The sequence below is a fragment of the Chiloscyllium punctatum genome, chromosome 4 (genome assembly GCF_047496795.1).
Source record: "Chiloscyllium punctatum isolate Juve2018m chromosome 4, sChiPun1.3, whole genome shotgun sequence".
Lineage (NCBI taxonomy): Eukaryota > Metazoa > Chordata > Chondrichthyes > Orectolobiformes > Hemiscylliidae > Chiloscyllium > Chiloscyllium punctatum.
In genome coordinates, this window is record NC_092742.1 from 75,817,315 (window position 1) to 75,840,274 (window position 22,960).

Below are 22,960 nucleotides of genomic sequence, written 5' to 3' on the forward strand. Positions count from 1 at the left end.
TGCTCGCACTCGGGTTACGGTTTACACTGGGTCTATAGTGTACCCTGCGCGCACTCGGATTACAGTTTACACTGGGTCTATAGTTTGTTCACATTACACTTCACAACTTCCCTCTGACCGTTGGGCAGCGCGCGCATGTCGGATTTGAAACGGCGTTGGCCAATGGGAAGCGCCCGCCTTTCAGGAGCGCCACCGTTTGAGTGGAGAGAGCCTGCCAGTGCGGAGTGTAGAGAGGGGCCTTCGTTGTGGGGGGAAGCGGGGGGGTGGGCATGTCAGAGAGGGGCCGCTGAAAGAGTGGGTCCGAGGGTTGAAGATGGGGGTGAGTTAGAGGGGCCGGGCAAGGTTAAAAAACAACAGAAGAGGTTCGTGCGAGGTGGTCGGGAAGGGTAAGAAAGAGAGGGTCGGGCGGTTGGGAAATAAAGGACTGAGTCGGTCCGAGTGGGACGTGTTGGTCGAGGCTACAGATCCTTTTTGCTCCTTTTTCTCCGGCGCCGACATGAAGGCCGACAGGAATGTGCTGAGGCTGGCCGCCGTGCAGCAACTTCGAATTTACGGCATCAAAGTGAAAAACTGGAACAGGATCAACGGTAACAACCGGGCACAAGGCCGGGATCACGGCCGGGTGAGCACTTAGAGCAATAGCACGCTAAAGCACCGAGGGGCAGATTTCACCTTCAAACACAATGTTTACTATGGATTCGGAATGAAGTGTCATGTTTATATTGAGCTGGACTGCGAATCGACTGCAGGCGGGGTGGGGTCGGTGGGGTGTAGTGGAGGGAGGTCACGGGATTATAATATTTAAATTGGACTAGAGAGGTGTCAACAAGATATGGTACTCCTCTTCCTCCTATTGTAACTACTCCTCCCAGAGTTGCCATTGTTGTTGACGTCCACATTTGTTTTGTGCCATCTTCAGCATGCTATTCTGCGACTGACTTCTGTCTTCTTCAGCCACTGCTGCCCTCCACTTAGTCCTCCAGAAGATATTTCTGTCTTTTCAGCTCTGACCAAATGACTGAGATACTGATCACATCGGTTTTCCTTTGTGTGAGTCACTTTTGAAGAAGTGCTTAAAATCGTGTTAGGATGGAAATTTTAAGTATTCCACATTTCAAAAGCCTCTATTTTCTTTCACTGATCTTTATTCATTGTCTAGGTTTTTGAGGCAGACAGGAAACTGGATAGACTGTACCAAATTAGTTCTTTTTTGCACATTGCAAACTTGTGTTTTCTTGTCAATGTGACCCAATCTTGTAGAAATTTCTGACTTGGAATCGTATCTATCATGATCATCTACTAGTTAGTTCTAGTTAGACAAACTTATTGCAGTGTGGTACCATCTACTTCAATCTTCACTTTAGTTTCTTATGATTACCACTGTTTTTGTCTCTTGCTTCACACTGAATGCATGTTGCGAGGTTCTAGATTCCATTTGACTTGTTGGACCTTTTGTGCTTCTGTTTTGTTTGGGTACTGCACTTTTCTGAACTTGCTTCCAGTTTTAACTCTCAGAAATACTTCCTACTCAAAACATTTGATCTCTATATAATTGAATTGACAGAACAACTGCAGATTAAACTTCTTTGAAATGTGCTCAATTGCCCATCCATTAGCCTGATCTTGCTATTTTGTTCCATTCAAATATATGGGGTTAAATTCAATCACTCCCAAAACAGCAGTGCTAACTATTGAGCAACAGTGTGTGTTGATAACAGCAGCTTGAGATGCCAGTCAAAATAAGTTATTTCATCGACAGTCTTCTTATTTCAGAAAATGCATCCTTGCATCTTGTCTGGTCTGGTCTTGGTCTTTTGCTCTGGATCAAATTAACTTCCAGGAACTCCTGCATGCTGCAATTGTGACATATCACTCATGACATTCTGAATGTGTCTTAATCAATTAATTAGTTATTTTGTGATTTTTAAAAAAAATATTTTATTAAGTTTGTAGACGCTGCTAAAACAAAAATAGAAAAAACCTAAAACACTGAGCAGAGACTTTTCAAACAGACAGATCTCTCGTCTAGTGGTGGATGGATTAGTTGCAGTCAACTCAAATGAATTATCTTCTGTCTCTGCATGATTTGGAGTCATCATCCCACCCACCCCTCTGAAAGGCAATACGCTGAATCGCCTCCTCCTGCACCACATTGCTGTGATTTGCACTTACAGTGTGCATAAAATTTAATTTGACAATACAACATGATATTAACCAAGAAAGCTGACATGTAGCTACTGTAGGTATTCAACACTACACAAATCGGACAATACCTTGTGCAGTGTATTATATAAATGATGTAGATGTGAACATGGGAGGTATAGTTAATAAGTTTACAGATGACACCAAAATTGAAGGTGTAGTGGACAGTGAAGAAGTACAACAGATCTTGATCAGATGGACCAATGGGCTGCGGAGTGGCAGATGGAGTTTAATTTAGATAAATGCGAGCTGCTGTATTTTGGAAAAGCAAATCTTAGAAGGCCTTATGCATTTAATGGTAAAGTCCTAGGGAGTGCTGCTGAACAAAGAGACCTTGGAGTGCAGGCTCATAGCTCCTTGAGAGGAGAGTCGCATGTAGATAGGATAGTAAAGAAAACATTTGGTATGCTTTCCTTTATTGGTCAGAGTATTGAGTACAGGAGTTGGGAGGTCATGTTGCGGCTGTACAGGACATTGGTTAGGCCACTGTTGGAATATTGCGTCCAATTCTGGTCTCCTTCCTATCATAAAGATGTTGTGAAATTTGAAAGGGTTCAGAAAAGATTTCCAAGGATGTTGCCAGGGTTGGAGGATTTGAGCTACAGGGAGAGGTTGAATAGGCTGGGGCTGTTTTCCCTGGCACGTCGGAGGCTGAGGAGTGACATTGTAGATGTTTATAAAATCATGAGGGGCATGGATATGATAAATAGACAATGTCTTTTCCCTGGGGTGGTGGAGTCCAGAACTAGAGGGCATAGGTTGAGGGTGAGAGGGGAAAGATATAGAAGGGACCTAAGGGGCAACTTTTTCACAGAGGGTGTGTGGAATGAGCTGCCAGAGGAAGGGGTGCAGGCTGGTATAATTGTAACATTTGAAAGGCATCTGGATGGGTATATGAATAGGAAGGGTTTAAAGAGATATGGGGTGGGTGCTGGCAGATGGGACTAGATTGGGTTGGGATATGTGGTCAGCATGGATGAGTTGGACCAAAAGGTCTGCTTCTGTGCTGTACATCTCTATGACTCTATTGAAGTTGTTTCCTCCCATAAAATGCATCATGCATTAAAATAATTGAGTCTTTGTCACATTTCATGTTTGGGAAGAGTGGGTGTCAGTGAAATTCTGCGTGTACATTGTGCCAATGGGACGGTTTCCACCTGAGCCATGTTGTGGCTGGTGCTCTGGCTGACGCCATATGTGGGAGACTGGATCGGACTGTCCAGGACAGTTGAGGTGGATCCTGACCAGTTTCTAACTTATAGTAAATTAAAGACTGTCCTCAATAGCACTTTGATGCAAACGTATTGTGCAATGTCACTGTTGTCATGGGAAGCTGGTCCTGAGTGGATGAATGGGGAAGAATATAAAGATTAAAAAGCTGGATGCTGGGGAGTGAACTCAATGTATTGAATCGCAGACTATCATTTGGACCAGAAGTGTACATTTAAGTGAAATAAATATAATGTTTATATTGTTTCTTTAAACAGTGAGTTACAGTGTTTATGTTGGACAGGGCTAAATCAGAGAATGACAAGAAAAGCAATGCTTACATGGATAAGACTAAATTTAATATTTTTCTTTTGCAAGTATTTTCAAACTTTATTTTTCAATTCAATTAATTGAAGCTCGTCAATTCCCTGATGCATAACAATTGTTCATTTGTTTCCATTCTTCCTTAATAATTTGTATCAGTTGGATCCAAGTAGTTGTCCAAATAATCTAAGTAATTACCAACTGAATGTAGGTGATTGCAGTTTTTCCAATTTGTAATTTGATCCAACTTTGCTTTGATTTCAAATGGATGTGAATTACTTTGTTTTATTTGAGTTCAGAGCTTTAATGCTGACTCCGATCACTGGTATTTGGATCACATCTTGAAGTCAGTGAATTATTGCAGAGTTTCTAGCAGCTCATATTTAAATATCAGACACGCTCACCAAGTTGTATTTCCATATTTCAAAGAATAGAATATCCTTTATTGTCACATATACTCCATTGTAGATGTATAGTGAAAAGGTTTTACAATATCTACCTCTTATGGCACCATCATAGGTATGTACCTCTGTACAAATCATAGATACAAAAGAGAAATAAAACGTAATTGCATTACTTTAGAATTTTAAAAAAGTTAGAAACAAGACATCATTAAATAATTGACATTAGTCAAGTAAAAAGATTTCAAATAAACATTGCATTGCAGCAGCTGAGTGCAGGGTCTCCACACATCGTCTGCCCTGGGGCTCGCTGTCTGTGCCTAACACTGCTCCAGGATTTACTTCTAGGGCTGAGGGGAGAGAAAAAGAAAGGAAAAAGGGGAAAAAAAACAGGCAGACCAGAGGAGTTCGACCAGGAGTGCGATGTGATGGCAAATGATATGCAGACATATGAGCTCAAAAATTGATTATATAAAAAAAGTTAGTGTAGGGAGCAAAAGGTACATGATGGGACAGAAAGATCATGAATATACATTCAGTCACAATGACCCTAGCAGATTATTTGTGATTGCGGATTGGGTAGCTGCAACAGTATTAGTTATTCCATCAACAAACAATTTAAGCATTGTGTTCATATTTTCATAATTTCTTGATAGGTTTGCCATAAACAGCATGTGCAAACTAATTTAGAATAATAGAAAAAAATCATAATAGGCATTCATTATACATGAATAGAGGTTCTTCTGTACAGTTATTTAAGGTAGGTCTGGGGATGCTCATTGTTATGAAAGGCCATCTTGGCTCAGTGGTAATACTCCTGGCTTTATGTCAGGGTTGTATATTCATATCAGGGCATGCACAATGTTATCTCCCCACCACCACTGCCAGAAAAAGACTCTTGCCACCAAATTTTGGTTTTCAGATCTTGATCTCAAAATTAAATTTGGTAATTGATTCTGTGTTCAGTATCCTAGCATCCACTACAGTTTTCCTTCATATAATAATTCTTGAAAAGGTACAATTAAATGCTGGAGATCCATCTTTTATTACCTCAGTGATTTTGAGTTTTCCTGGCTAATAGTTAGCTGAGTTGTTGCCAGGTTTAAAACTGTTACCTCTGCTTTGTAACCTTCCTCCACTCCTTTTTCAGCTTCCATCTATACAACTGCCTCTGCTTCTGCTCCCTTCCAGGCCTTGCAGCTGCCCCCACACCTTGGTTCCGACATTGACATAACTCCTGACATATGGATTGCCAACAAGAGGTTTGCATTCCTGGTATCAACTTTCTTTCCAACCATTTAACGGATGCCCTATACCCCCCTCCCTCCCCCACCCCCTTCAAATTAATGCAAAAGATTACACAACACTGTTTTAAAGAGGAGCAGGGAAACTTTCCTTGATTTTCTGGATAACGAGTAGCCCTAACTCTACTCAAACTGATAATTTGAAATTAATGTCAGAATTGTTTGTGAGACATTGTGGTTTGTACAATACCACAGTACTTATACCTCAATTATTTAATTGATTGTATCAAGTTTTGGGTTATTCTGAAATTACACTGGTGACCTCTTGAAAATTCTTTTTTCTATCCTCTTTGTAAAAACAAAAGTGAATTCGGTCATCTACTTAGGTAGTGCTTTGCCCATCCCTGTGAACTTTTTTTAAGAAGTCTTGTGCATTTTTAGCAATTATTTGACTGGGTTTTGCAATGAACAAGTTGATTGCTGCCATCAGTTTTCCTTATTCCTAATGATAGTTTAGATTAGATTACTTACAGTGTGGAAACAGGCCCTTCAGCCCAACAAGTCCACGCTGATCCTACTAAGAGCAACCCATTCCCCTACATTTACCCCTTCACCTAACACTACAGGCAATTTAGCATGGCCAATTCACCTAACCTGCACGTTTTTGGACTGTGGGAGGAAACCAGAGCACCCGGAGGAAACCCACGCAGACACGGGGAGAATGTGTAAGCTCCACACAGACAGTTGTCTGAGGCGGGAATTGAACCCGGGTCTCTGGGGTTGTGAGGCAGCAATGCTAACCACTGTGCCATTGTGCTGCCCTGGCATAAGTCAAAGAGGTATCCTGCAAAGCAAAAACAGTGATGTCAACAAGCAGGTAAACATCTAATTGCATTTAATTATTCATTAATGTACAGTAAATGAGGAAATTAAAACATGTAATAGGTTTTGAGTTGATTCAGTTATCTGAAAACTGAAGTGTAGGGTCAGACCTCGGATTTTTGTCATTTACATCATCAATTCAGATGAGGCAAGTGAAGGCATGGTAGCCAAATTTACAGATGGCAAAGATAGTTTGAAAAATATGTTATGCAGAGATTGAGGTTGTGAATGGATATATATATAGATTGAATAAGTGGACAATAATTTGGCAAATGAAGAATAAATTAGGGAAATTGTAAAGTTACTTCCTTTGGCAGGAAGTATGTAGATCAGTATTTCTTAAACAGAGGTAAATAAGTTCTTGTTGGGCAAGGGAATCAATGTTATTGGGTGTAGATAGGAATGTGGGATTTTAAACAGAAATAAATTCAGCCATGAACTTATTGAATAGAGGAGCTGGATTTAAGCTATTATGATCTGCTTCTGCTCCTGATTTGGATAGATGCTAAAATGCAAATAAAAACAAATGATGGAAAGAAATAGCAGCATCTTAATACTGTTCAGAGCTCCAGGCTTTAATATATATGGAAAACTCTACATTACCACTGCAACTCTGACCCTGCAAACTGGATTAACTAAAGCCAGTCTGAGTTGCAACTAACATTCTACCAAAGAACAATAAAAACCATCTCCTATTTTGATCTATTAATGAAACTTTTCACATTTTGGAGCTGAAGCATCACCTATAGTTATCAAGCTGGACACCTGAACTTTGCATAAGCAGTATACAATGAAGATGCTATTTCAAGAAGCTCCCTTTCGCAGAGCAGGAGAGATGGATTTTAGACTGCAGAACTAATCAGTCTAATGAAGGTCTCCCTGTCTCTTGAAGCAAAGCATCCAGTCACAGCACTCACTAAACAGAAGCATCAAGGAACTGAGAACATAAAAGTGTTATATTTACTGCTGCTGATCATTTAAGAACTCAGTAAACCAGTCATAGCTCAGATTAAGACATGTGTCTCAAGGATGCCCAAAAGAATCAACTGTATATTTTATCTACTTCTATACTAAATACTATCCCATTGTTAACTGTGTGTGTGTGTTTTATTGTTTTCATTTGTTTGTTCAACACAAAGGCTGCATGCTTCATATTGTGCTTTTTTTTGGTGTTAGCAGGGAGTGAATGTTTTGTTTTTTAAGTCAAGAAAACTTGTTTGTTTCCTTACTGCAATGTTAAAAGATAGTTCATGACATCGTTTTGGAAAGAGGAATAGCCTAGTGTTAAAAAGAGCTTGGACCTTTACAACCAGCTGAGAAGTTTAGAAAGAAAGGAACCCCTTCTCACCTAGTTGTAACAATGTGCTGAGGTTAAAGAACTAGCCATACGGACCTTCGTGATTTAAACAAGGAAGGGGTTGTTTATTGTACTGAAATTACCCAGGTGAAAGAAGAAACACAAAACATAAAAATACTTCCCGACGTGTACCCAAACAGAAAAATTTCATTCAAATGTGTTGGAATACAAATTAGAGTTGAAGTGGTTAATTTTGGTCAAGTTAACATAAAGGAGGGTTAGAAAAAAAGAGAATTTGTTGATTGCTACTGGTTATGTGGTCTGGCTATAACTATTCAAAGACTTTGGTGTACAGCTAACAATTGAGGTTGTGCCTGAAAAGTTCTTTATTTTATTCCACACATTATGGAAATAGAAATTTTCCTTTAAAATATCCCCATTTGCAGTAATGTAGGCCTAGTTAAACTCATTTTAGTCATTTTAGGTGGCGATACAGAGAGAGGTGTGGCAGCTTCTTCTCACTGCTGGTGTTCGTTCCGTCAAAACATATCCTTAAACACACACATAGCTTTGCTGCACACATGATGTAATCCTTAACTATTATTAAAAGAAGTTCAACAGTCCATCGTATATTCACTCTCTGCACTCTTAACTTAAGGGGTCAAGGTATTTTATCCAAGCAACAAATTCAGAATGGCTGGTTCATTTATGATTGAATGATATGAATACTGTATCTCCATTTTGATTGCACATTTCCAGAGGTTAATTGGATCTGGTAGGGTCTTCATGGAGTCTGTGCCTTCATCCCAGTGGAGTGGAATGTTGACTACATAATAATGTAAATTGTGACAGCTTCTTTTAGTTTGTCAGTGTCCCTGGTTAAATTTAAAAAGATTTAGTGTCTGTGTTCAGCCAATAAATTGTTTGCCATGACCATATCTTTTTCACAATGTCCTTTATCAAGCTGTGTTCTTCTTTGCTTCTCCTTACTAAATATGTTGATTTTTTTTCATTGTGGATATGAATTAAGTTCTTTTTCATTTTCACACTGCTAAAATTAAAATTATAATAGAATATTCACATATTCAGAATTAGCTGCAGAAGGAGTCTATTCAGCCCATTGTCCCTGTACTGCTTCTATTAATAAATGCCAATCTCCTGCCTTTTCACATATCCTTGCACAACATTTCTATCCAAATTATCATCCAGAGCCCTCTTGAAAACCAAAATGTGCAATATTTGTTATGTCTACTAGTTGTATAGTGGTAGTGTGCCCTTTTTGCTTCAGCATGCTTGTTCCAAGAGATTCATAAAGATGTATACCACAGAAACAGAACCTTCGGTCTAACTCCTCCATGCTGACCTTTTATATCCTTTCCTAATCTAGTCCCATTTGCCAGCACTAGGCCCATATCCCTCAACTCTTCCTATTCATATATCCATCCACATGTCTTTTTAAATGCTGCATTTGTACCAGCCTCCTCCACTTCCTCTGGCAGCTCATTCCATAAATGCACCATCCTTTGCATGAAAAGGTTGCCCCTTAGGTCCTTTTTATATCTTTCCGCTCTCACCCTAAACCTATGCCCTCTACTTCTGGACTCCCCCACTCCATGGCAAAGACTTTGTCTATTGATCCGATCCATGCCCCACATGGCCTTATACACCTGTATAAGGTCTCCGACACTCCAGGGCAAACAGCCCCAGCCTATTCAGCCTCTCCCTATAGCTCAACCCCTCCAACCCTGGCAGCAGCCTTGTAAATCTTTTCTGAACCCTTTCAAGTTTCACAACATCCTTGCGATAGGAAGGAGACCAGAATTGCGTGCAGTATTCTAAAAGTGGCCTTAGCAATGTCCTCTGCAGCCACAACATGACCTCCCAACTCCTATACACAATATACTAATCAATAAAGGAAAGCATACCAAACACCGCCTTCACTATCCTATTTACCTGCAATTCTACTTTCAAGGAACTATGAACCTGCATTCCAAGGTCTCTTTGTTTAGCAACACTTCCAAGGACCTTGCCATTTAAGTGCATAAGTCCTGCTATGATTTGCTTTTCCAAAATGCAGCCCCTTGCATTTTTCTAAATTAAACTCTATCTGCCACTCCTGAGCCCATTCGCCTATCTGATCAAGATCTGTTGTAATCTGAGGTAACCTCCTTCGCTGTCCACTACACCTCCAATTTTGGTGTCATCTGCAAACTTACTAACTAAACCTCCCATGTTCACATTCACATCCACATCATTTGTATAAATGATGAATAGTGGGCCCAACACTAATCCTTGTAGCACTCCACTGGTCACAGACCTCCAGTCTGAAAATCAACCCCCCACAACCACCCTCTGTCTTCTACCTTTGAGCCAGTTCTGTATCCAAATGGCTAGTTTTACCTGTATTCCATGAGATCTAATCTTGCTAACCAGTCTTTCAATAGAGAGAGGGGCATTTATTCATGGCACTTAAGTTTTTAGATGTATATTGTATCTGATTATGTAATACTGCTAATGTATGAAAGGTTTCAATAGCAATTCTTGCCTGGTTTCAGAAAATGGAGATGTGTGTTGACTAGGTTATAGTCAAGTTAAATTGAACATGTAGAGAGGAACTCTGTTGGAATTGAACCAGATGTGTATTTTCACGTGCTTGTGTTTTCTTTAAATTATTTTGGTAACATTGGTAATACAAAATTTGATTTGATTATTCATTCATATCATCTTTATGCATTGTTTTTAGGACAAGACTATCATATGCAATGCAGTGTTTGGCACCCCTCTGCATGTTCTGCCACAAAGCACTGTCGTTGAACATGCCGCCATTCCTCAGTGAGTAGGTTGAATTAATTTCTTACATGGTAAAAGACTAAGAATTTTCTTTAGAGAACCCACCGACTCCCACAGCTACCTGGATTACACCTCTTCCCACCCTATCTCTTGCAAAAATGCCATCCCATATTCCCAATACCTCCACCTCCGCCGTATCTGCTCCCAGGAGGACCAGTTCCACCATAGAACACACCAGATGGCCTCCTTTAGAGACCGCAATTTCCCTTCCCACGTGGTTAAAGATGCCCTCCAACGCATCTCGTCCACATCCCGCACCTCCGCCCTCAGACCCCACACCTCCAACCTTAACAAGGACAGAACGCCCCTGGTGCTCACCTTCCACCCTACAAGCCTTCGCATAAACCAAATCATCCGCCGACATTTCCGCCACCTCCAAAAAGACCCTACCACCAGGGATATATTTCTCTCCCCACCCCTTTCCGCCTTCCGCAAAGACCGTTCCCTCCATGACTACCTGGTCAGGTCCACGCCCCCCCCCCCCCCCCCCCCCCCCCCTCCCCACCCCACCCTCCCCACCCCACCCTCCCATCCTGGCACTTTCCCCTGCCACCGCAGGAACTGTAAAACCTGTGCCCACACCACCTCCCTCGCCTCTATCCAAGGCCCTAAAGGAGCCTTCCACATCCATCAAAGTTTCACCTGCACATCCACTAATATCATTTATTGTATCAGTTGCTCCCGATGCGGTCTCCTCTACATTGGGGAAACTGGGCGCCTCCTAGCAGAGCGCTTTAGGGAACATCACCGAGACACCCGCACCAATCAACCAAACCATCCCGTGGCCCAACATTTCAACTTCCCCCTCCCACTCTGCCGAGGACATGGAGGTCCTGGACCTCCTTCACCGCCGCTCCCTCACCACCAGACACCTGGAGGAAGAACGCCTCATCTTCCGCCTCGGAACACTTCAACCCCAGGGCATCAATGTGGACTTCAACAGCTTTCTCATTTCCCCTTCCCCCACCTCATCCTAGTTTCAAACTGCCAGCTCAGCACTGTCCCCTTGACTTGTCCGACCTGCCTAGCTCCTTTTCCACCTATCCAATCCACCCTCTCCTCCCTGACCTATCACCTTCATCTCCTCCCCCACTCACCCATTGTACTCTATGCTACTCTCTCCCCACCCCCACCCTCCCCTAGCTTATCTCTCCACGCTTCAGGCTCTCTGCCTTTATTCCTGATGAAGGGCTTTTGCCCGAAACGTCGATTTCGCTGCTTGTTGGATGCTGCCTGAATTGCTGTGCTCTTCCAGCACCACTAATCCAGAATAAGAATTCTAAATGTTTACTTACTGATCTTAGTTTTATTTAGAAAATGTTTGTGAGCAAGTGTTTGTGTTGAAAAACTGAGAATTATTTTGTTTGAAATACAATCCTGTTTAATTGCTAAGATAGTGTGCTTTTAGGAAGCTAATACTATTTTTCTATTTACTAGATCTTGATCTTCATTTAATCAGTTTATTCCAATGACCTGAGAATTCAAATCATTCTTAAACCTATTTCCCACTTTATTAATAATGTCACCTGGATAATTTAAAATCCTTTTAAATGTTCAGGAGCAGACAACATTGACAATTTTTTTGTAGTTAGTACAGCATTTGAGTGCTGAATAAAGATACTTTGTCAAAGCTTTTCATCTTGCACTCATAAGAACAATTCACAAGAGTACCAACTGAAGAGGAAATCACATTTATACTGTACAAGGGGAGAGTGCTGGTTGGCTCGCAAGCGGACTTTGGTAGATGTATCACCACAGACAATGCACCAGTTAATGACCGACAGTAACTGCCAGATTTTGAGGGCTGCTCATCAGTTTGTGCGAGATACAGCATGATGTAACATTACAAGCCTTTTTACCATTCCTGCCACAGTATTACTTAGTATATGAGCTCAGCAACTCACAAGGTGAGTTTAGTTTTAACAACACCATGTAGAGTATGTACAATAAATTGTGTTACCATGGGATCTTTGCTAAGCCCAGTTTTCTCAAACATATTTGTTGGATTCCATGAAAAGCATATCTTTCAACTGACATTTTGACACCTGATCTCCTATTCTGCATATTTACAGTACAATATGTAAATGATAAATTTGCCATATTTGAATCCATAGTTTCCTGTCACGTTGTTATGAACTCCATCCTGTGCTCAGATTCATGTTTGAAGTGAATCAATCAAATGAGCTTCCTATGCTTGATGAACTGTTTGAGAATTTGTCTACAGTGTTTTCTTCTTCTGGCTACCACAAACTTACCTTCACTGGTCAGCAAACAAGTTTGGGTTCCTATAGTTCCTGCGCTATGAGTTTAGCCTGATTGGCAATCTTGTAAATAGGCCTAAGACACATGTTCACAGTACAACTGTAATGTTGGCGTAATATGTAACAAGTCATCGTGCATGGTGATGACTAGCCTGATAAAATTCTCACTGTATATCACATGATCTCATGAAGCTCCCTAATGTTGTCATCTTTGGTTTGGAAACATGTTTATTCCGCCTTTGTTTACCTGAGAAAGGTAAGGTATTTCAAATGTTTGAGCAACAGATGCAGCTAGTTCACATTGCTACTGATAGCACTGCTGCCTCACAGCACCAGGGTCCCAGGTTCGATTCTCAGCCTTGGGTGACTGTGCAAACTCCACACAGACATTCTCCCCGTGTCTGCGTGGGTTTCCTCCCGGTGCTCCGGTTTCCTCCCACAGTCCAAAGATGCGCAGGTCAGGTGAATTGGCCATGGTGCTAGGTGCATTAGTCAGAAGGAAATGGGTCTGGGTGGGTTACACTTTGGAGGGTCGGTGTGGACTTGTTGGGCCGAAGGGCCTGTTTCCACACTGTGTAGGGAATCTAATCTATTTAGTAGCAATATGAGTTGTGTTCACCATTAATGGGATACTACTGTCCAGTCAAAAGGATGTCTGTCTATCATCTGAATAATGTGATATTTAAACTTCAATACCGAAGTGATACCAAGTATGTAGTCTATTCACCATCAGCCATGTTTAGATTTAAACCCTCACCAGCAGCCCGAGTAGGGATGCCAGCAAGCAGCAGCCATGTGTGATGGCAGCCAGTGGTTATACCATATGGAGGCCTCCTGCATTGGTCTGCTACGGAGAGCCTTTGGAGACAGATGTGATGTTTGCTTTTTAACTTTGCTGCTTGTTTTTTTTTCTTCTTCTGACCTGTGGTCATACGCTGTAAAGCTGTATGTAACCTTTTTCATAATTTCTCTACTCTGTAACTAAGGATTTTACCTAGATACCTCTGTACCGAAGGTGTACCTCAGTGGTGATGTATAAACTTTTCACTGTACTCATTTGAGTACATGTAACCATAACGCTAATTCAATTCAATTCATTATCACTATGCCACTTTATTTCCCATTGTGGGGGTCTCAACCCAAAGTTATCACAATGTCAGGATTGCAATCTGAAATTAAAATCAACTTTCAGAATTCAAGCCTTCAGGATTTCTTGGTGCATTTTATTTTGGAATATTTATAAAATAGGTGTATTTCAGTGAAAACTGTTCCCGCTATGTTCATGTTTTCTCTTTTGAAGCTCATTTAATGTCTTTTTTTTTGTGGTAGCTGAAAAACGTTTAAAGCTTGAAAGTTTTCTGATATTAGACAGATCTCACAGTAACAGTCACTGTATTTGATGGTTTGTAACGATCAGTCATGATATTACTTTACAGATTTCTAGTTGATGCTTGTAACTATTTAGAAAAGCATATTCACACAGAAGGGCTCTTCAGAAAATCAGGATCAGTGATTCGCCTTAAAGCTTTAAAGGTAATCAATATTTTTTTAAAATCTCCTTTAAGATCATAGAACACTGTACAATAAATTACTCAAGATGCCCTCCAAAAAATTGAGAAAATTGACCAATGCTGGACGAAATAGGGGTTTCATGTCAAATTAAGTTGTTATATATAATTAGATTAATTGCTCCTGGTAGACTGTTTCCATTTTAAAGTCTTTCTCCCTATTTTTATTCTTTATAAAATTTATTTTGTCTATAACAAGTAGGATAGGTATGCCGATATGGCATCATCCAATCTGCTGCTGCTGCCTCCCCCAAATTGTAATGATAAGTTTATACATTGTTGTAATTGTTTGTTTGTCCAACCAGGCTAAAGTGGATCAAGGTGAAAAATGTATTACTATGGCTCCCCCTTGTGATGTGGCAGGGCTGGTGAAACAGTTTTTCAGGGAGCTACCTGAGCCTGTGCTCCCAAAGGAATTGCATGAAGCCTTCTTCAAAGCACAGCAACTGCAAAATGATGAAAACATTTCTGCCACAATTCTTCTATCTTGTTTACTGCCTGAGAGAACTGCAGATACACTGCGCTACTTCATGACATTTCTTAATAATGTGTCTCTCAGGTATGTATTGTATGCATACTCAAGTAAAATATTTGAATCATGATAGTTGTCAATGTTTAAAGATTTAAGAATCTGAAGAAATGCGGATGCTAAAAATCAGAAACATAACAGAAATTTCTAGAAAAGCTCAGCAGGTCTGGCGGCATCTGTGGTGAGAAGTCGGAGTTAACATTTTGGGTCCAGTGGCCCTTCTTCGCAAATGTTTTAAAGGTCACTGGACACTTGACCTGAAACATTAGCTATGGTTTTTCTCCACGGATACTGCCAAACGGGCTGAGCTTTTCCAGAAATTTTTATTTTGTTTTTTGTGCAAAAAGGATTTAGGGATGTTTTAGTGTGCTTTTTCAATGAAAAAGTCCTGTGTTTCCCTGAATTTTGACTTCTCTGAGCGCTCCTTTCTATTGCTTGACTACTTCACTATTTCAAGCTGTACGGTCATTCCTTGAAACACGATAGTTCCATTCCTGCGCAACTCTGTGCAATGCAAATAACACTTTGTATTGGCAGTCTAATCGTATTCTAGCCAACACACGTTTTACAAATTTGAGGTTGAGAAACAGCGTTCCCAATTCACCAATCGCATTACAGCCAATTCGTGTTAACGAAAGGCACATTTTAGCAGAATCGGCAGAATCATTTCCTACAATTCTTTAGTATTGGGAATGGGATTCTTAGTTTGAACACTCCTATCAAAAGCCTGGATCTAATATGCACTCATATACGTTGTATAAAAGTATGCTGATTTTTCCAAGAGTAATATTTACATGAGATACCCACCGAAAGGTTGGGTTATTCATTCTTTCCATTTGCTGTGTTTTTCTAAATTGTGATTAGAATGTCAGCACTTCTGCAATTTAAAAAAAGTCAAGCGCTTACTTACGCAGCTTTGTTTATACCTCCTTTCATTTCCCCATAAGAGTTTTGGACTTCGTGCTTAATCTCTCTCCGTTTCTCCTTTCCTTTTCCCCTTCACAACAGGAAGGAAACTCAATATGCACCAAACCTCAAAAATATTAATGCATTTGTATTCTTCAAAATGATACCTTAATAAATTAAGGAGGTAGTTGATGTCCACAATTCAACATTGCATCTCTGATTTCAACATAACAGAGAAACATGTACTACTTTTTAAAGCGGGAAGGTCAAGTTGAAGATGTCACCCTGAACAGGTCTTCTCCATCTTCGAGTGAATGGTTATTAAGCACTCTTAAGATATAGATTTTAATTTGGGGACATGGCCTAGGTAAAGCAACTTAAAGTCAAGTAGAAAGAAATAAGTGGAAAGGGATGTAGATTAGATTAGATTACTTACAGTGTGGAAACAGGCCCTTCGGCCCAACAAGTCCACACCGCCCCGCCGAAGCGCAACCCACCTCTACCCCTTACCTAACACTACGGGCAATTTAGCATGGCCAATTCACCTGACCTGCACATCTTTGGACTGTGGGAGGAAACCGGAGCACCCGGGGGAAACCCACGCAGACACGGGGAGAATGTGCAAACTCCACACAGTCAGTTGCCTGAGGCGGGAATTGAACCCAGGTCTCTGGCGCTGTGAGGCAGCAGTGCTAACCACTGTGCCACCGTGCCGCCCTAATGTAGTAATAAAGAAATGTAGAAATGGTTCTAAGGATAATTCACAATCTTTTTAAATGTTTCACTTCTTATATAGGTCAGAAGAGAACAAAATGGATGCCAGTAATCTTGCTGTAGTATTTGCACCAAATTTGTTCCATTCAGGTGAAGGAAATGAAAAGTCAACTGCAATAACAGAGAGACGGCTCCAGCTTCAAGCTGCAACTGTGCATAAACTAATTGAAAATTGTGAACAAATTGGTATGTATTGTCTTCTGTTATGTCTCTTTTTCCCTTCTGTCACTTGCAAATCTACCACTGCCATTCTAAATTGACTAAATTCAGTGGTGTTGAGTTGCTGCCAGACCATAAGACATAAGAGCAGAAATTAGACCATTCAGCCCTTCAAGTTTGCTCTGCTGATAAGTTTCTCAACCCTATTGTCCCACTTTCTCCCATACCTCTTGATCCCCTTCATACTCAAGAACGTATCTATCTCCGTCTTAACTATATTCAATGACTGGCCTCCACAGCCTTCTATGGCAGTGAATTCCACAGATTCACTACTCTCTGGCTCTGGAAATTTCTTAACTCCATTCAAAAAGGTCTTCCCTTTACCCTAACACTATGTCCTTGGGTCCTAGTCTCTCCTACCAATGGAAACATCTTCCCACCATCTACTCCGTCCAGTCCACTCAATAATCTGTATGTTTCAATTAGATCCCCCTCATCCATCGAGTATAAATTCAGAATCCTCAAACATTCCTCATATGTTAAGCTTTTCATTCTCTGACCATTCTCGTGAACCTCCGCTAAGCACACTTCAGGGCCAGTACATCCTTCCAGAGATATGGGGCACAAAATTGCACACAATACTCCAAATGTGGTCTCATTAGAGCCTTAGTTCATCCATGCTTTTATATTCAAGTCCTCTCAAAATAAATGCCATCATTGTATTTGCCTTCCTAACTACTGACTCAACCTGCAAGTTTTCCTGGAGGGAATCCTGGAAGAACTCCCATGTCTCTTTGCCCTTTAGTCTTCTGAATTTTCTCCCCACTGAGAAAATAGTCCGTGCCTCTATTCTTTCTTACCGAAGTGCATGACCTCTCACTTTTCCACGTTGTACTTCATCTGCCACGTTTTTGCCCATTCTCCTAACCTGTCCAAATCCTTCTGCATCCTCCTTACCTCCTCAATGCTACCTGTCCCTCTATCTATTTTTGTATCTTCTGCAAACGGAGCCAGAGTGCCCTCAGTCCCTTCATCTAGATTGTTAATGCATAAAGTGAAAAACTGTGGTCCCAACACAGAGTGTTATGGGACACCACGTTGTCTGCTGCCATCCTGAAAAGCACCCTTTTATTCCTACTTTCTGCCAGACAGCCAAGCTTCTATCCATGCTAACACCTTTCTTCTGGCACCATGGGCGCTTATCTTACTCGGTAGCCTCCTGTGTGGCACCTTGTCAAAGGTGTTCTTGAAGTCCAGGTAGTTAACATCCACTGGGAGTAACCTGCTCATTACTTCCTTAAAGAATTCTTTCAGATTTGTTAGGCATGACCTGCTGAGCGATATCTGTTTTTGTTTTAGACTTCCAGAATCATAGTATTCTACTATGTATTCTTTAGTTGAAGAGTGGCATTTGTGGTTTCCCTATAGTAGTATAAGTGAGATTAGAAACTTGGCAAAAATATTTGACATCATATGGTTCCATGACACACTATTACTATTTATTGTTATATCCAAGGCAGTTGTCTGTTCAACTGCTTAATACTGTTATCTCTTGTGTTTCTGGCAAAATGTTTATTAAAATGTATCTTAAGGACCAGGAAAATAAATGTTTTTTGTCAGTCAGTGGTAGGTTTGTTAAGCATGTTCTGATCATAGATCAAATTTTTACAGTTTTCTTCATTGAAGAAACATCTAATGGTTTAACATATTGATTACTTTGCATAATTACACAATATCTTTTGTAACTTTTTAAAGTAGTAAACTGTTGTAATTTGACTAGCATTGAATTTCATAGAATTTGTTTATTAAGCATATTTTATCTCCTGTTGAGTATGTATGCCTCGCTAATGAATTTGGCAATATACAAGTATGTATAAACTGGAGAATATAGTGATTCATTGGAGCAAGACCATTTTTGTAGTCTTATAAGGGGAAAATATATTAAAAATTATTTACCAATACTGTATAAAACTTTTCATAGGTTATATTGTATTGTAAGTTTATAATTTTTAAAAACGGATTTGCTAATTTCTACAGAACTTCTTCCAATTCCATCATTTTGGATTAAAAGGACAGGTGCTTCTAAGCACACAAGAAAGAAGTTCAGGAAAGACATTTTGAAGTTGTACCAGTTCTTTAGATAGTCTGGCTAAACTGCTGGTAGACTTTAAACTTCTTTACTCAATAATGCACACTACTTCCAGAAAGAGCAACTTTGCAGAATGTAGCTAGTTAAAAACATAACTTGTTATACCTACCAAGCACCTTATCGATGTTGCTGTCACCTGTTCCCTGAATTGTTGTGGTTTCCATTGAACTACAACGATGCCAAATGAATTACATAATGTAGAGTAGCTTGCCGTACGAAAACACAACTCAAATACCTATTTTAATTCCTTTCTAGATCAGTAGATAAGTAACTCTGTCCTCTGTGTTACTAGCAATTAATATTGAGTTGCTGCCTGTATTGACCTAATTTATCTCTGTTATGAAGTTTTTTTGTACAGTTGATCTCTTGTGGCCTGGTTAGAGAGAGTAACAGATAGCTTTGCCCTTTTTGATTGTTGTCCCTGGAAATGCATGCTCAGAAACATCAGAAGAATGCAAAAATGATGGGGTTTTTTCTTACCTTCTACTCCTGTGCCTTGAGGAACAATAATCTTCAGTATTTAAGCTCACAGGATAAATGACCAACAAGTGAAAGTATATTTAAATAAAAAATCATGATTATCTCTTTATCATCACTTGCTATTAGCTGTTTGCTCTTTAATTACCTGAAATAAACTCCACTTTTTTATTTGCACTATCCCCTTGAGAACTTAATGCTAAGATGCTTTTTCAGAATTTATTTCTTTTTAACCGGATATGTTTGGGTTTGTAGTTTCTGACTCCGATGTTCCCTTCGTTCCTTTTAGGTTTGCCATCACCTTGTTCATGATCTCTCCTTTTCTAACTTGCTTCAGCATTCACTTAGCTCTGAAGCTTATGTTTCTGTATCTGTGTTTTTAAATTTCCTCTTTACCATTACAAAGTTTCTTAAATTTGTTTTAAATCTATTTATTAAAAGAGATCATATGAAGATAAAATCATTTTTTCTATTGAATGTTATTCCCCTAATAGCTTGCCAATTATGGTATTAAATCATATTTTGAATTTGCAGTATTTTGGCTTTATCACGTTGTTTGATTCTAAGCATTTGTCACTCTTTCTAAATCTGTCAATAACTCATCCTTTACAGTGTACTTTGAGGTAATAATGTGCATACATTTTCCATGATACTTAATGTTTAATGTATTGTGCAGTCAAGAATTGTGGTTGAATTGGTTAATAGGAGAGTTAAATATATTTGGCAACGTCTCATCCTAGGTCTATAAGATTTAAATTTTGCTGGATGTATTGTCCCTTGTTGAACTTGCACGTTTAGATTTTTAAAAATTTTGCCCACATAGTTGCTGGAAGTGCAAACTAGTAGTGGTGCTGATGGGACAATAGAACATCTGGTATCTTGGCGAACCAAAGGAAAGTCTTTCTCTATCAGTAATGATTTCTGATGCTTTGTAAAGTTAGGGTTGAAATGGACAAATGAGCTAAAGTAGAGAAATGCAATGTTAGTCAGAAATGGAAAGAAAACATTAAGGAAAGAAAGTGAGGCAAAACTGAAAAAATGTCAGTAAAAGCTAAAATGAAGATTTTTGGAAATTTCAAATTAATTTGCAGTATAAATGAATGGGGCAGTGTACTTAGACTTTTTCTTTTTGTAGGCAAGAAGTTGATTGGTAATTTAATCATAGACACTGTTATAAAGGTACTTGCACATGTAATCATAATTATCTTTCTGTGGCAAAATTAATGAGATGCATAATTTTTCATGAAAATCATGAAATTGAGCATAACATTATTGAAAAACTAACTTTGAATAGTGCAAGTTATCCAACTACTGGCAATTTATAACTTACAGGCCAATATACATATTCATAAAAGTCTGCTGCCATTCACAGACCAGTGAAATCTGACTCCTTTGTCATACTGATTTACCTGGGGGAAAAAAATATAAGTTAAGGGGCAAATTTTAAGTCCAGATTCATTTGATGGGAATATTTAATATAATTGTTAAATGCTTGAGGTGAGAATGGTATGTCCTGTGGGATTTAACAGTTTAAACTAAGTTGGTTTAGATACAGTGGGCTGAAATTTTGAATCATGTCAGAGGTTAGACTTGTGTTGCAGGCTAAGTGGAGGTGACCACTTAATTGTTTGCCTCATCGGAAATTGGTTCTGATATTGTCGTAGGTGGGATCATGATCCACTAAAGAAATTCAGCTATGGGAATTTTGGTCTGAGTTGATCCATTGACTCATGTCATTCTAGTTAAATAACCATTTAACCCTCTCAATCTATTCTTTAGTTGAAACTTATTCAGTGGTGGAAATCCTGCTATTGTTCAGGACAAACAAGATATTAGGAAGTACATCCTCAGACCTATGTTTTTAAATATAATTTGTCTCAGCTGTTTTGGAAACAGTTATAAGTTCTCAAACTTTAGAAGGCCCATTAGCATTGTTTTTGTCATTAAACTGAATGTTGATTCTTGCAGAGAGGGTGTAAGTTCAGAGTAAAGATAATAAAGAAGACTTCTTTGTGTTGAATAATTGGAAGAAGTCCTTGATCTTTTTGATACTATAACTGTGTTTTTATGATCACTCAGATTAAGTGAGTGTCAAAACAGAACGTTGCATGCAAGTGGTTTGGTACTTGGAAATCTGATGCCATATTCATATTTTACTTTTGATAATCTGCTTTCTGACGCTATGACTTAAATTTAAATGTTTCCTTGTCCCTTTTTATATTTGAAACAAAGTTGATTATGGGTTCCAATTCATAGAATCATAGAATAGTTAGAACACAGAAGGAAGCTATTTGGCCTGCTAGCAATTTGGCTAATTGGAGTGCACAGAGCAAACGGTGACTTATCTCTGGTTGCAAATTATAACCACATGAATGATTGAATAGGGTTTAACTTAAAGCTGGGGGAAAAAACTAAGAGTGCATCACACATTTTAAATGACAAATCCAGAAGTTAATATTAAGCCTGAGCTTGCCTATGAGTGACAATACAATTAATCAAAATGAAAATAGTTTTGCAAAATACTTTTTAATCGATAAGACTTTGGAAAATAAAGTTAGTAATTTGGCATGGCACTTTAACAACTTCAATCAAAACTTTCCCAATCATTTTTTAAAAAGTAACCAGTTTTTTTAAAAGAAATCCAACAAAACTACCTTCCATTTCCAGAAGCACTGAATTCTCTTTTCAAAATCATAAACAGCATCTGTTCTTGACTCTTCCAGCATTTTTCTATGACTGACTTCGCTCTAATGAATTTATTTGGTCTCTTTGTGAAAGTCAGACGAGTGAGCATTTTTTACTCTGGTTCTGGTACTGCTATCAATGTGCTAAGATACAGAAAAGTGGCTGACAAAACACATTCAGCCTGTCTTTTTAATGATCCTCGGGAGAAAGCCACCCAGACGGTCAGCACAATCTATTTTACACAGCTGAAAATTGAGCATCATCCATAGGAATAAAGCCAGTGTAAAGTAGTGACTTAACACTACTGCTTTACCTTGGGATAGATTCAAACCAAACTGTAAGATATCCCTCAATGGTCTGTAATGATCTCTAATCATCTTCTGATTTGCTTATGTACCTTCTTATGTTACTAGACAATTTTATTCTCCGTTAATCACTTAATGGTCTGAAATTATTTTGTTGCCTTTTGTGCAAAAGAATATGCTGTTTGTTTCACTTGTTTGATTCAGTTATCAAAAAGACTGTTCAGCGAACCACTATGAGGAAAGCATAAAGAGCATGACAAAACCCAAAAGATATCATGGTTATCCACAGCAGCCAAACAAGTCTCCAGTTATAATGGTTCTCCATACCTCCAAAGCTATGCTTCTGCAAATACATAAGTGTGATTGTTCCTTTGCAATGGTTCTTCCACTTTATCTCATGTTTTTGTATGAACCTCTCTTTCTGCGGCTCTAGAAATGTGGTAAAACAACAACAGGAAGAAACTTATACATGGATGGCAATAGGACCAGACTTGAGTCTGTAGCTAGGGTAGCAGAGAGTTTTGACAACATTAAAGGTGACTGGGCAGCTTACTTTAGGACAGCACAGCAACTGTTGTAAAGGAGGGAGTTGGAAAAGGTACCTCCAATACTGCCTGGCCTGTAAACATCTGATAAGCTTACTGCAGATGGCAGATCATCCACTAAGTGATTGATAAAGATCAAAGTCAAAGAAGCAAAAACTATATAATTGGAGAGTGGAATGTCTGAACTTGACAA

General features: G+C 39.4%; 1 protein-coding gene across 3 annotated transcripts in view; it reads left to right on the forward strand.

The window, feature by feature from the left end:
- The first annotated feature begins 285 nt into the window (after positions 1–285).
- Positions 286–22,960, forward strand: part of LOC140476441 (rho GTPase-activating protein 11A-like) — a 53,876-nt gene continuing 31,201 nt past the window's right edge. The window contains exons 1-5 of one of the 3 annotated variants that reach the window (XM_072569053.1): positions 286–622; positions 10,303–10,391; positions 14,107–14,203; positions 14,544–14,797; positions 16,470–16,633. In XM_072569053.1, the coding sequence (XP_072425154.1) occupies positions 497–622; positions 10,303–10,391; positions 14,107–14,203; positions 14,544–14,797; positions 16,470–16,633 (730 nt within the window). In that variant the 5' untranslated portion in view covers positions 286–496. Of the gene's footprint in view, positions 623–10,302; positions 10,396–12,110; positions 12,317–14,106; positions 14,204–14,543; positions 14,798–16,469; positions 16,634–22,960 lie in introns of those variants that run through there. The other 2 variants (XM_072569054.1, XM_072569055.1) reach the window with 2 other exon arrangements.